The 14,666-nt window shown below is 37.2% G+C and overlaps 1 protein-coding gene across 1 annotated transcript in view; it reads right to left on the bottom strand.

Annotated features, from left to right (window-relative positions):
- The window catches only part of LOC122792184 (microtubule-actin cross-linking factor 1-like), a gene marked incomplete in the record, with an annotated part of 3,579,694 nt that overhangs the window by 2,240,525 nt on the left and 1,324,503 nt on the right, over positions 1–14,666 (bottom strand). Inside the window, 1 exon segment of the mRNA XM_044059907.1 lies at positions 148–308. Coding sequence (XP_043915842.1) covers positions 148–308 — 161 coding nt within the window.

Raw genomic sequence — 14,666 nt, 5'->3', positions numbered from 1 at the left:
CCACAGGTCAAATTCGTCTAGCATCAAAGGGTTTAAATTCTTATCAAGCACTGTAAACAAACTTCAAACTCAGCCATAATGCCATATCTTAAACCATTATTTTTTAGCCAACAAGAAGATGCTAAGCATTAACTACTTGCTATTTACCTCTTGTTCTGCAATCCGGAAGGCACTTTTTTGATCGGCATTGTCATCACCTGTTGAGGACTGAATTCTTCTTACTAGCCTCTGCTCACACTCTTCCAGGTGAAGGCGAATGTTCTTTAGCTGGGAGACGTATGTCCTGGTCAAGGACTCATCTTTTGCTTCTGTAAAACAAAAAGCATGTAAAGAATACAGTAATGCTCCCATCAACAAACACTACACAGGAGATCTGAAGGTTGTTTAAAACTGAAATTAATCTGAACCAAAACCTTATGGAAGTAGTTAAATAACAGTGTTATCATCCATGTTTCAGGGTTCTTGCACTTTGCCTCTTCCACTATACCTGTTAACACAGGTGTGATTCTCAGAAAAGTCAGTTTGTTTATTTTCTGCCCTTTTAATGTTTTATCCTTCAATAACAAAGGCTGATGATAGTGGGCTCTTTTTGTCAAAAGCAATGCACTTGATTTACTGTATGTCTGACATCTGAAGCTAAAAACCAACACCACTGCCTACTTTAGGGTCAATACTGCACATTTACAAATCAGAGGAGGTTAGAAAGACTAGGAATTGAGACTGGAAAGGCAATTTACAAAGGGAAAATGGGAGGACATCTGTATGACTTCCAAACAATGCAATAAAGTCCAGAAGGTACAAGGTTTTTGCTTTCAACTGTTTGCATAGGTTATTCATATAATATATATATACATATATATATATATATATATATATATATAAAATTTATATACTCCAAGCAGACTTCATAAAATGTTTCCATACGTAGATAGCAAATGCTGGAGGTGTGATGGAAAAGAGAGAAGTAACTGGGAACATGGTTTCTTGAGTGTGTAATCAGTTGGCAGATTTTAAAAAATTCCATACAGAGTACTCTTGTCAGAAATGGAGTAAAGAAGTAGCTGCAACTAGGAAAGGATTATTTTCAGCCAGGGCACGAGATCTGAACTGCCTAGACATAGTAAGGCCAAACAAAGTTCAATGTTATTGTCTGCCAAAAAGGCAATTACTACAACATGGAAATCAAAATCCAAGCCAGCTGTAACTGAAATACTGAGAACTGCACAGGAGAGTTAAAAAAAAGAAGGTGGGATCTTTAGAGAAGGGAAGGAGCAAATTACATAGAAACATATAAAAATTCTAGGAATACATGCAGAATCATGTTCAGTAGGAAGGTGAGGTTTAAGGGAAAGGCAGGAACTGAGCAATTTACATGGTATCAGAGTGAACAGTTGTTTAAAAAAAAAATACACGTTATGTACAATAAATTAAACATGTTAATAAGATTTTTCATTTCTGTTATTGCATGTGTGACTATGCCTTAAATGACAATTTAATAAAATTATTTAAAAAATGCTGTACATTTACATGTTTTCTACAGCATATTTACAAGCCGCACAGAGAGACCAACTTATTCATTAATTCAGCTGTTAAACAAGTAGAACAGACTTTTCCACCCAAAACACACCATCTCTAAAATAGCTTCTGTATCACACAGTAGTTACATAGCCATTTGATGACATGATACAATGCATTTCTGTGAAAGATAGCTTCAGCTGGTAATAAACCCCATAAATCAAAATAACTTCTAGTAAAGCCAGTTTTTAGCAGTTCCACCCCCCCCCCCCCGTACTCTGCATGATCATTGTAACATCAGAGTATCAGAGAGAATATATGTAGCTAGACACCATACAAGGTAACCAACTGCTCTTCTCCAGTGCTTTCCCTTAAGGAAAGTAAAATACTAATGAGCAGTAGCACAACCTTTATTTCTGAAAACTCACCATCGAGACAGAAATCCAAAGTAAAACTTCTCTAATAGGAGGAGGAAGATATCCAACTATCTGATATCACAGGGACAACTCACACAAACTGCAACATCTTATTTCAACATAGGCCCCCTACATCAAGTAACATAAGTTAGAGTATGTCAAATGGCACAGAAGGACAAAGTTCCCATTTCCAGTACAGGTGACTACAGGGTGGTGTTGAACTGTATGAAGTTTCCCTCTCCTCTCTTGGAAAGGGTGTGGGGATGGTAAAAACACTGACTGGTAGTAAGGAGGTGACTGCGCAGGTGCAAGATGACCTCAGAATCAGATATTCCTATGGAAACACCTACACTCTTACTGCACTGACATCACTATACATGTAGTGCCAGTAGACCAGCAAGTAGGTCATTTATTAAGATGAGCTTCAACTTGGGGAGGGGGAGTCTCATGGTACTTGGTGAAACTGGTTGCTTCCTTAGTCACTTTATAATCTCAAATAATTAATACCACTAAAATCTAAATTAAAACTAGTTTATTTGACAAGGCTTTCAATATGCAGAAATATAACTGTTGGTTGTCAACTGATGATGGAGGAAACAATGTGCAGATGAAAGTGAGCAATATGGTGATGCACCAAGTCATGAGCTGGACGTGGCTGGCCAGAATGCTTTGTGATTGTCCACTACAGATCCCAGGAAATTAGTGCAATGGAATGTTTTGGAGATGATAAAAGAACTGCAGAACATGGCAGGTCATTTTTTAACATGTGTAAAATACCTGGAAGGAGTTGTAGTGGATAACGCAGTTTTTTTGAAAAATCAGCAAATGGTCACTTGCTAAGCATCACATTTTTCTGGTTTAGCAAAAGGTAGCAGCGATGATAAAGCACACTCAGCAGGAACAACAACAACTAGTTAAAATGGCTGACAATGCAAGAAGATGAAATTTGAGTTTGTATTGAATTCTGGCATATGAAAATGTTTCAGATTTGACTGACTATGTAAAAACCAAGAGGGCTGACTGGACAAGTTTTGCAAAGCAAATTGTTGGAATTGTAAGATTGTAACAGTAATGGATTTGCCATTACTGAGTCAGATGTTGAGTATGTGAAGCCAAGACCTATAACAACGAAATTTTTTTTATAGAGTACAAGAAAGCAATTGTGGCAACTCAGTAGAAGGTTATTTCTAGCTGACCCTTAAACTTTTTGCTCTATGCTATTTGCCTCTGTAACTACCCACCATCAAGCCTCCTCCAATTTAACTTAAGCTTGTTCATTTACCCCCAAAACTACATATCCCAGGCATGTGGACAATAGTCATTCAGAGGGACTATCATTCAGGCAGCCAGAAGGATACTTTGTTCTGTCACTAACATCTGCACAATGAGAGTATGTGTTATAGGTCCCTGGTCAGGGATAATGTAAACAAAGTCACCAGAGTTGCCACAATGCCTTCATTCCCCAAGTGCATTCTTTGCTCCTGTGATGGGATTACTATGCATGTAGCTTGGTAGGAAAAAGCTGCTCCAAGGCTGTCCATACATTACCACCCCTCAGGGCTGTGGTTCTGGGTGGCCCAAGTCGACCTTCCTTCCTTCCATCCATAGATAGCAAACCCATCCTCCTCACGCTATGTCCAACAAACACCTGAACCACTCATCAAACTCATGTTGCCTGGGCCGGCATCCAGCCTCATCCCTCTAAGCCAATGGAACTAGGTATAGGTAACTGAAATATCTCCTGTGGTTTGTGTAATCAAAAAATAATATATTAAAAAATAATGAAGTACAAACTGTCACTACCTGCTACACTGAAAGTGTTTTGGACTAGGGAGTTACTAAATTTTGAAAATGCTGATGAAGCAATGGCAAACACAAAGGAATTACTGCTTGATTGGTTAAGCTGTTTGTCAATAAAAAAGGCACAGGAATGGACTTTGACACTGCTAAAGCAAGAGAGGGCAATCAGGAAGGGAAAGTGAATGAAGTGGAGAAAAGATCCCAGAAACAAGCCGACTTGAGATGCAAAATATGTCTACTTGAATGCATGACCTTTGTAATAGTGGTATTTTCATTAAAGCATTCAAGTTAGTCAAGAATGTTGACGTAGTATACTAGTGAAAAGGGAAAACTTGGCATAGGTATCTGACAAGTAATTATTTCTTACTTTAAAGCAGTGTCAGTATTTTTATTCAGTGATTATAGTATGTATGTTTTGAGACAATGATTAAAGAGACTGTTTAGATGATACAGTATTTGTTGAGGTAGGAGATACGAACATGTTACCATATGCAACCGTATGAATGAAGAATTATGTCATTTCCTGGAGATGTTTAAATATAAAACATGGTGACTTACCACCCATATGAAAGAATCTAAACAAAGGCTGAAATGCAATTTGAAGTACTACCCAAATTAACAAAACAGACTTTGTAACTTTACAAGTAAATAATTATGACACTAATTAAAGCTGCTCCAATGCAGTGGAGTATGAAGAAGTATCAAATACATGAAAGTCTTAATATCAAGTACGAACTGGATATGCTGAGGTAATAAGCAAAATGTGTAACCATGGGTCTAAATAACAATGATGATTCCTGAATACCTTAGGAAACAGAGGAGTATCAATCATATGAAAAGTTAATGCAGAGTTCAGGCTTGAATGTGGTGAAATATTAAACAAGTAAGCTGTTTTTTACTTGATCGACATTTGGTGTGCTATGCCCTATAACTTTTTTTTTAAGGCAAAAAGGTTAATTACCTGGACTTCCAAGATGGCTGCACACTGAGTAACTGCTTGTTTCTAGCTCTCCCAGTGTGAAAACAGAAACTCAACAGAGAAGGCCAGTAGCCTTGTGTTTATGGGTACACTTTAGTAACTGGCTAGTAGATGCACTGCCTGGATGCCAGAAATAAAGACATACAGAAGACCTAGAAAAAAATCAGCTACAAAAGTAAGGAAGAAACACTTGACTGGGAAAGTTCTGCAGCTGTTCAGCAAAAAAACAATGCAACCTTCAGATATGAGGTTGACAGCAACCTCTCTTTTGACCACCATGTTGCCACTGTGGTCAGAAAGTCCTTCTATGTGGCACATCTCATTACTAAGGGTTTTGCATCCAGGAAGAAAGAGGTCATTGTCTCCCTCTACTCTTCCCTCATTAGGCCAATCATAGAGTACAATGCCCCATTTGGAATGTACCTCACTAGACACCTGCAACAACTGGAGAGGCTGCAAAAGTACCTCACAAAGAGGATCCTAGGCCTTAAACACTTGTCCTTTATGGACAGACTCAAAAAACTCCAACTATTCTGTCTCATATCGCCTACTTAGAGGCGATCTCTTCTTGACTTACAAAGCCATGTCTGACCCAGCTCTGTTAGAAATGCTACATCTAAAGAAATCCCAATCCCTCTGCACCACATGCTCCAGAGACCTCAACCTCATTACCACAATCAACAGAACATGCTGGAGGGGACAGGTTCATAACCCAGAGACTGCCCATGCTATGGAATAGACTTCCCATACATGTCAAGCAGAGCACCTCACTGGCCCTCTTTAAAATAGATCTTCATGAGTGGATGGGAAATAGAAAATTCACCTCGGGGATCACTCCAGTGGCTCTACTCGACAGAGGCACTAGGAACTAAGCTTGGGTGGCACAATGCCAGGGTAATCCTATGGGCTAGGCTTGTAAAGGCTCCAGGGCCATTAGCCTAGTACACACCTAAGAACCTATGACTTCCAATAACTTACAGGATTATACAAGACAACTGCATATAGACCTGATCAAAATAAAACACTGATGGAGTATATCAACACAAACAACAAAAGGCTGGAAAAAATGTAAGAAGCTTTAAATGGATATTCAGATGACAGGATAAAACTGCAAAAATCAGAGGTCGAAATAAAGAAAATGTTGGCTGAATATGAGAATGCTCAACAAGAGATGTTTAAAAAAATAATAGAATTAGACATAGCACATAGGGGAAAACCTGGGAATTCCAGCTATACCACAGAAGCTGGAAGGAACTGCATTACATTTATGAAACCACAAATAAGTAACTGGAGTTGTATTCCACACCAGATGATGACAGTTGAAAAGGCACATTGTGTGTATATGCTCCAAACCTAGCTATAAGAAAGTGACCTAGACCATTAATTTTAAAGATGCTTTCCAACCAGCAGGAGTTGATTCTGACAAAACTGTGCCAGAAAGACAAAATACTAAAAGTGAGAGACAGCAGAGTGTCTGTGGAAAATGATTACTCATTGTACACCAGGAAAAAAAAGAAGTAAATTAATTCCACTATTCAGAGAATGTCTAGACGCAGGTGTGAGATTCAAACTGCTGTATCCAGCTGTCTTTAAGGTATTCTTCCCTGACGGACAAAATCATTTTCTGATGACGTGCATGCTAAGGAGGCAATACAAAAGTCTGTCCAACAAAAACAGTGCTGTGAACAGAAGGATATTCTGCTTCTTGTTCCTATGGTAATAAAGACCACAGAGAGACTGTACATGTGAAACCTTTTTAAGTATTTCAAAGGAAAATGTTGGAGAGAAGGAAGGGAGCATAAGAGCTGACTAGAAGAATTAAGAGTATGTTGGAAATGAAGCAGAGACAGGATCTGGGTGATGGAGAAGAACAGTACTAAAACCAATAACAATGTGAGATTACAATGCAATATTGGGGGACTCTAAAGTATATGCCCTACTTCATGTCATTAATGTTCGGAAAAATGCTTTGGGAGGGGAAGAGAGGGGAGAAAGCTAACTGTAAGTAAAGAAAATACTTTCTTTTCTTAATAGTAGTGTATTTGTGATACATGGTTTTCTTTGCATGCTATTTTTAAGTGTAATGGGGATTGTAAACAGGTGGTGGTGGTTTTCTTTTTCTCCCCTCTTTTCTCTTTCTTCTTGTATAGTTTTGAGAAATATAGGCAATGCAATGGGAAAAAAGGAGCCTGATTAAAAAGGCATGGCAAATTTAAAATTAATGTGCTTGTTTCATTCTTGCATGGGGAAATGACTGGCTTAAGGACCTTAGATTGATTAGTTTTAAGACAGAGCAAAGAAATGAAAAAGAAAATTGAATATTATGAGGGTTTTTTTTTTTTTACCAAATGCATGTTTACTAAGTAGCAGTTCTGCAGCTGGTCTTCATGTCTCCATGGAGACGATCTGATAAAGAGAAACTGGAGACAGTCTGGTGAAAGGGGATTGGCTAAAGGAAAAGAAAAAAAAACAGAGAAACTGGCTAGGACATGATGTTCTCTGAATACAATCAGGGGTTTTCCCCACACCTGAGAGCTTTAAAGATAACACAAAACCAATTAGATTTGAAGTTTTCTCATTTTTTTTAAATGTAAGGGGATATTAATATAAACAGGTGCCTTTTGTTCTTTTTTTCTTTTTCTCCCTTCTTGCTTTTTCTTTGTTCAGTTTTACGAAATGTAAGCACTGCACTGAAAAAAAGAGGGAGAGTCAGGTGAACAGAGTATGACAAAAGAAGAATCTGTGTGATTTTCCCATTGCTTGCATAGGGGAATGACTGGGTTATGATTCTAGGCATTATCCAGTAACAAGTTTAAAACAAAGCAAGTAAATGAAAAAGAATACTGAATATTATGGGTCCATATCAGAATCGCAAAAGATGTCTTTTGCGAATACATGTTCATCGACACAAACATCGAAGAACGAGAACAGTGAAGTACCAAAAGAGTGAAATGGAGAATACCGAACGGATTTTCTTGGCCAGAAGGGTGATTGTGGGGATGAGGAAATGAATACTTTTCTCCACTGTAGTGCGGTCTCGGAGTTGGTATATATAAGTAGGGGGGTGCAGGGGGGCTTGCCCCCCTGCAAAAATGTTTGAAAAAGTGTTTTAGGTAAGGTTTGTACAGTTAGGTTTACCTTACCTGTATGGCTTCTGGGAATGTGTTTGGCATTCTCCATTTTGCTTTTTTGGTACTTCGCTGTTCTTGTTCTTTGATGTTTATGTGTCGATGAACATGTATTCGCGAAAGACAGCTTTCGCGATTATAATATAGACCCGAATATTATAAGGCTTTTTCCCGGCAAACAAGGTACCCTTAGCAGTCAGTTTTATGTCTGGTTTGCATGTCACTAGAAGACAATTTGATAAAGAGAAATGGCTTGGAGAAAGTGTTTTCGAAAAGCATTCAAGTGTTTTCTCAGCTGGGAGAGCTATAAAGCTAGACAAAATCAAATCGTACTTACTCATAGCACAAGCTGTACCATGTGTCTTAGCATGACTAACCTTTCTTTTTGGTTAACTGTAGCCTGTCTGTGTGGCTATCAACTTAGTACTTTTGTTCTTATTACGAAGCACAAACTTCAATATTTGAAGATGTACATAGTTTTCTGCGTTATTATTAAGTTAATAGGTTTTAGGGGGGGGTTGGGGGATTGTTTGTTCTGTTTGAGGGCTTTCAAAAAAAATCAAATAGGTGCAAATGGATATGACAAGAAACAAGTGTATAAAAGACCAACCTGCTGAACAATACATGCATGTAACATAAAAGTTGGAACTAGACAGTTAAACAAAAAAGCAGTTAAACATAAAAGGTGGTAATAATAACTATATAAGAAAATGATGCTCTGTAATGTCTTTCAATATGAATGGTCTTACAGATAAATATAAAAAGAGAGAGTAGTGAACTATATTAAAAATGTCGAGTGCAAATAGTAATGCTACAGGAAACACACCTGGAAAGAAATGAACACGAAAATTTGACAAAGAAAGGTTTTCAGGATGGTTATTCAAAGGAATATCTGGGGCAAAGGAAAAGAGGAGTACTTATATTTACTACAACAGGAGCTCCAATAATGATAGAAAAAAAAAAGATGACTATGGAAGATACATAGCACTAAGGGGCTACTGGCTAGGGGGGAGGAGGATCACACTGGTATGCATTTACATTCCACCTAAAACTGCTATAATGGAGCTTAAGAAAATTCTGGGAGAAATAATCAGCTTTCAGCAAGGAATATTTCTTATAGGTGGAGATTGGAATTTTGGTTTGCAACAGTGAAGCTGTCTCTGGGGGGCCAACAAGGGGAAAATATAACAAACGAGGGTTGCTTTTTGAAGAAATTTATGAAAATGTTTGGCAAGGATGATGTGAATTCAGTACTAGGAGTACAGAGTGCATCTGCATATTATGCACCAAGATACAAAACTGGGCTAGGCTAGATAGATTTTATATCTCTCTGGAAAATGTGTACTTAATTGAACGTTTTGAAACACACCCAATAACTATTTCAGATCATACACAAATGACTAACTAAAATAAAAATGCAAGGTAATGAAATAAAAATAAGACACTGGCACTTCCCCACCTATCGCTTGAAAAGAGAGGAATGGGTTTTGGAATTAATTCAGGAGCTACTAGAGAAGACAGAATTTTCTTCAAAATATAGCTAGGAAGTGGGATAAAATTAAAATGGAGTTTAAAACTAGGGTGGAAATAAAGGAAAGTGAGATATGGTGAAGAAATAACGAAAATTAATTAGAGGGACTGACAAATGTTTAAGTATTGCAAAATAGGAGGAATCCCTCAGAACAGCAAAAGGAGCAATTGCAGAATGCTAAACAGAAAATAAGCTATTACCTTGATAATATGCACAAGTTTAGAAAGACTGTTGTTAAAGCAACTGTTTTGTGATAATTCTAGAGCACAAAAACTTTTATCCCAAAGACTCAGGCAAAAAAACGTGGAAAGGGTCGTCACCAAGCTTAGGTTGCCTATAACAAGGAAGATAACAAGAAGATCCTGTAGAAGTATTAGAAATATTTCAAAAGTTTTATGAAAGTTTACAAAAAGCAGAGAAATATGGAAATCAGGAAATGGTACAAATGGAAATGTTTATGGAAGAATTAAATATGCCAAAGTTAGAGGTAGAAGAGACTCGATTACTAACAGGATAGGAAGACATGAGATAAAAATGCCTACCTATAACCAACCTACAGGAAAGTCCCCAGGAATAGATGGTATTCCTGTGGAAATTTGGAAGTTAGGAGGGAAAAAAACTGATAAAGATCTGGAAGGTTTTGTTTAACAGTATTTTAAAAGGAGGAGATGTACCAGGATCCTGGAAGAAGGTGGTGGTAATGGTAATACCTAAAGAGGGTAATGAGCCACTGGATCCAGCTTCATACAAGCCCATTTCAATACTAAACCATGATTTTAAAGTGTTTAAGTCTATAATGGCTAAAAGAATGGCAAAAGAGATACTAAAATTGATAACTATGGACCAGTGCGGTTTTGTGGAGGGGATTTGATAATATTAACAGAACACTGATGATCCAGAAGCAAGCAGAATGTAAAAAAATACCACTTTTATTGATGGGTCTTGAGGCAGAGAAACATTTGACAGAGTAGACAGGGACTTCATGAGCAGGGCAGTGGAAGCATTTGCTTTCCCTGATACAATTAAAAGGTTGATTATGAGGACATATGAGGGAGTAGAGGTGAAAATTAAAGCTGGTGGGGTCCCTGCTTGAGTAAAGGAACCAGGCAGGGTTGTCAGCTTTCCCCATTGTTGTTTGCATTATATTTAGAACCCTTGGCAAAGAAAATAAGGGACTCAGAAATTCAAGGATATAATTGGTATGGTAGTCAGGAAAAGCTTGCTCTTTTTGCAGATATTTTATACATAACAAAACCAGAAAGGCAGATTACAGTGCTGTGGAACATTTAAAGACCATTTCAGTCTTCTCGAGATACAACATTAATGAAGCTAAAACAAAGGCAGTAGCGGTAAATTATGTAAATGCACACAAATTGGTCTAACAATATCTATGTCTATGGGGACATGATAAAATGAAGTACTTAGGAGTATGGATTAGAAATGACTGTTGTGGCAGCTAAGGATATGTGGGAAGAGACTAAACAGAAGATAATACAAAAAGTGAGAAACTGGAAGCTTTGTTATATGCATATGGATACTAAGATGCAAGCAATTAAAATGTTTTTAGTCCCTATAGTCTTATATACAGGTCAGGCATATTTTTATCAAAAAGAGGAGAAGCTGTGGATAGCAATTAAAAAAAATTGGTTTGCAACAGTGAAGATGTCTCTGGGGGGCCAACAAGGGGAAAATATAACAAACGAGGGTTGCTTTTTGAAGAAATTTATGAAAATGTTTGGCAAGGATGATGTGAATTCAGTACTAGGAGTACAGAGTGCATCTGCATATTATGCACCAAGATACAAAACTGGACTAGGCTAGATAGATTTTATATCTCTCTGGATTTTATCTGGGAAGGGAAGACAGCCAGGGTCAAGTGGGGTAAGCTGATTCTTCCAACAGAACAAGGCGGACTACGATTAACCAATTTGAGGGGTATTTTAGAGCAACACACTTAAGGTCCTTGAGCATAGCACAAGCAGAAAACTATAATTCAAAGGAGTGGAAAGGAATGATGATGATACAGGAAGGAAGCTCAAGAAATAAGGAAAGATTGGGATTTTGGATGCAGACTCTTAAGGAGAACAAAAAACATAGAGTATTTATATTCATAAAATAGCAGGGAGTATTCCAAGAACTAAACCAGCAAGAGAATGGTGAAAAGAGATTCTGCCTATAGGGATGACTGGAATTAGGGATACAGATAATAAGGGGGGGGGCTGGAATTTATTAGAGTAAACTGGCAATGGAACCAAGGTATTGGAGGCAAAGGTAATAGAATGGGGAGAGGCCAAGAATGTATTTGGACTGCAGGTTAGAGATTGAGATCAATCCTTGACAGGGAAGGCAGAGTACAGGCAAAGAAAAATAAATAGAGGGGACCTAAATGAAACCCAGCACTGGTGGAGTTTTTAATAGACTCTAGAAAAGAAGCTGCCTTTAAAACAGGAATTAGTAAAGCATATAAAATACTTCATGACAATTATAAGAATCAATCAGCTTAGAAAGGATTGGGAAGTGAGACTGGATAAGCAACTCACAAAGACACAATGGGAGATATATGCATATCTCCCAAATATGCAACAAAATCTAGAAGATTTAGCATCTTTACCTGGAACTGTTTACATAGATATTTTTAGACTCCAAAGAATCTTTCCTCGGATAGAGAGCAAATGTGGAAGATGCCATGGGCAAGAAAGAGGTGGCTGGGAACATATTTTTTAGGAGTGCAATAAGCTGGCAGACTTTAGGGATTCCCTGCATACCATTCGGTCAGAGATGCTGCGTGAGTGGACTGGATTGATTGGGGAGATGATTTTTTTTGAGCTATGATACAGTATCGGAATTGCCTAGACATAGTAAAGCCTTGCTGAGTCTAATTATGGTGGTTGCCAAAAAAATAATTAGTAGAAAATGGAAATCAAAGTCTAAACCAACTTTACTAGAAGTAGTGAATATATTAACAGAGATAAAACAACTGGAATTGGGATCTTTACAAAAGGGAAGATGCAAACTACATAGGAAAAAATGGGAAATGTGGGAACAATATATGCAGAGAAGGAGCAAGGTTTAAGAGGCAGGATTTGAATGAGGCATACAACGCTTAACTGACATTGACTGGATAGATCATATGTGACATAAAATGTTTGCAACTACAGTTGTTTCAATGGTGTCTGTGATGTATAATGTTTGCAACTAAAGTGGTGTCATTTTGTTTGTTTTGCATTTATATAAATGTAAGACTGCCTATGTCATACGTGATAACAATAAAAATGTTTATTAAAAAAAAAGGTTAGTTATCTTTTTCAGTTGTATTAGCCAATAACCTCTACAGCTACGGGACTCTGAAGATGACAGTTATATGCTTGGTTAAGCTGTATGTGTATTTTTCTTTTTTTTCACATAGAAACTGTACATACTGAAAGGATATTTGCCTGAAACTCTAGGGATAATGTGGAACAAAAAGAAACATCTTTAACATAAAAACTGATTTCAAACATCAAGTGTTACTCAGTGTATGACTGCCCACTGCCCACAAAACAAAGGCATATGAAACCATCTATATATAAACATAAGTAATAAAAAGACTAGCTAATATTAGTGATATTGTGTACCAGTAAATATTGGTACGAGTTGAAACATAAAATGTTGGCTTGCTAAGGGACAAACTACTGTGAGTTACTGCAATTGTGTACGACTGTAAAAGACAAAAGATTGATGTGAATATGGCTAGCTAAGTGCCAAAGGAGGAAGATTAGCTGAAGAGACTAAACATTTTAAGAATCTGTTCCACATCATCTACATTTAATGAAAGACTAGTTACCCTGACTGGGGAAGTTTTGCTTATTCCTGAAGGGTATGTTGTGTATGCCTGAATATGAGTACATGTATGGGAGGATATGAGATGAGTTAAGAGATACCAGCCGTGCTGGCTATACTTGACTAAATGAATAGGAGACCTTGTTAGAAATTTAGAAAATCTGGAACATAAGACATACAAGGTTCTCCTTGTCTGTCAACTGTTGTTTAGCTTGATGGACAAGTGGACGTCTTGGTCAATTCTGGGGCATGATATAAATTGATTGTGAGTAATTATAAAATCTGATGAAAAAGTTTAGAGCTGGCAGACTTTAGGGATTCCCTGAGACTGCTCTGCTGGAGATGCTGCGTGAGCATAATGGACTGACTGGGGAGACTATTTTTTTTTTTGAGTTATGCTACAGAATCGGAATTTTCTAGACAGAGTAAAGCCTTGCTGAGTCTAATTATGGTGGCTGCCAAAAAAGCAATTACTAGAAAATGGAAATCAAAGTCTAGACCAAGTTTACCAGAAGTAGTGAATATGGTAACAGACATAAAACAAATGGAACTGGGATCTTTAGAAACGGGAAACAGCAAACTTCATAGGCAAAAAATGCATTTGTGGGAACAATATATGCAGAGCAGAAACAAGGTTTAAGAGGCAGGATTTGAATGAGCTATATAATGCTTAACTGACAATGACTGGATGGTTTCTAAGTGACATATAATGTTTGCAACTACAGTTGTTTCAATGGTGTCTGTGATGTAAACTGCAACTAAAGTGGTATCATTTTGTATGTTTTTCATTTATATAAATATAAGATTGCCTTTGTCATATGTGAAAACTTAATAAAGATGTTTGGGGGAAAAAAAAGTTTATATTGTTACAAGTGAAAGACCTGGTTATGTTTTGATAAAATGGGCCATAGGAATAGAGCAATAAAAGCACTAGTTAAGTGAAATCTGGTTCATGGAAACACAGGGATTTAGACATGAATTACAGCAGTATAAACAGGATGAAAACAGAAGTAGGAAATGTATACAAAAAAGGAAAATTATCGGACGTTATGTGGCATTTCAACATTAAGTTGTTATAAGGCAATTTAACCAGAATGTTTGCCTGTTGGCTGGCAGAATGTTTTGTGAGTGTCTAGGGAGCACTGCATACATGACTACACAGACATGGTAAATAGTGATGAAATAACAACCAGATTACCAAAGATAGCTGTGAACCGTGGTGGAATATGACAGAAAGCAAGATCAGTGTATGATGGGATTTTATTAATGTTTTTAAGAAACAAGGTAGTAAATGAGATTGAATAATTTCAAAAGTGTAGAAAAATGATACATCCAACTTCTACCACAGATAAATTGTTTATTATATTAATGTTACACAAACATTTAATTGTATACTCTTAAGTACTGTGAAGTGTTTAGACTGATATGAATGCACAGTCATCCAACATAGTGGAAAAAAGGTAGACCAATATTGTATC

The sequence above is a fragment of the Protopterus annectens genome, chromosome 1.part2 (assembly GCF_019279795.1).
Source record: "Protopterus annectens isolate FY-2018-M chromosome 1.part2, PAN1.0, whole genome shotgun sequence".
NCBI classification, from domain to species: domain Eukaryota; kingdom Metazoa; phylum Chordata; order Ceratodontiformes; family Protopteridae; genus Protopterus; species Protopterus annectens.
The sequence above is the reverse complement of the archived record's forward strand: the minus strand, read 5'-3'. Positions and strand labels throughout refer to the sequence as shown.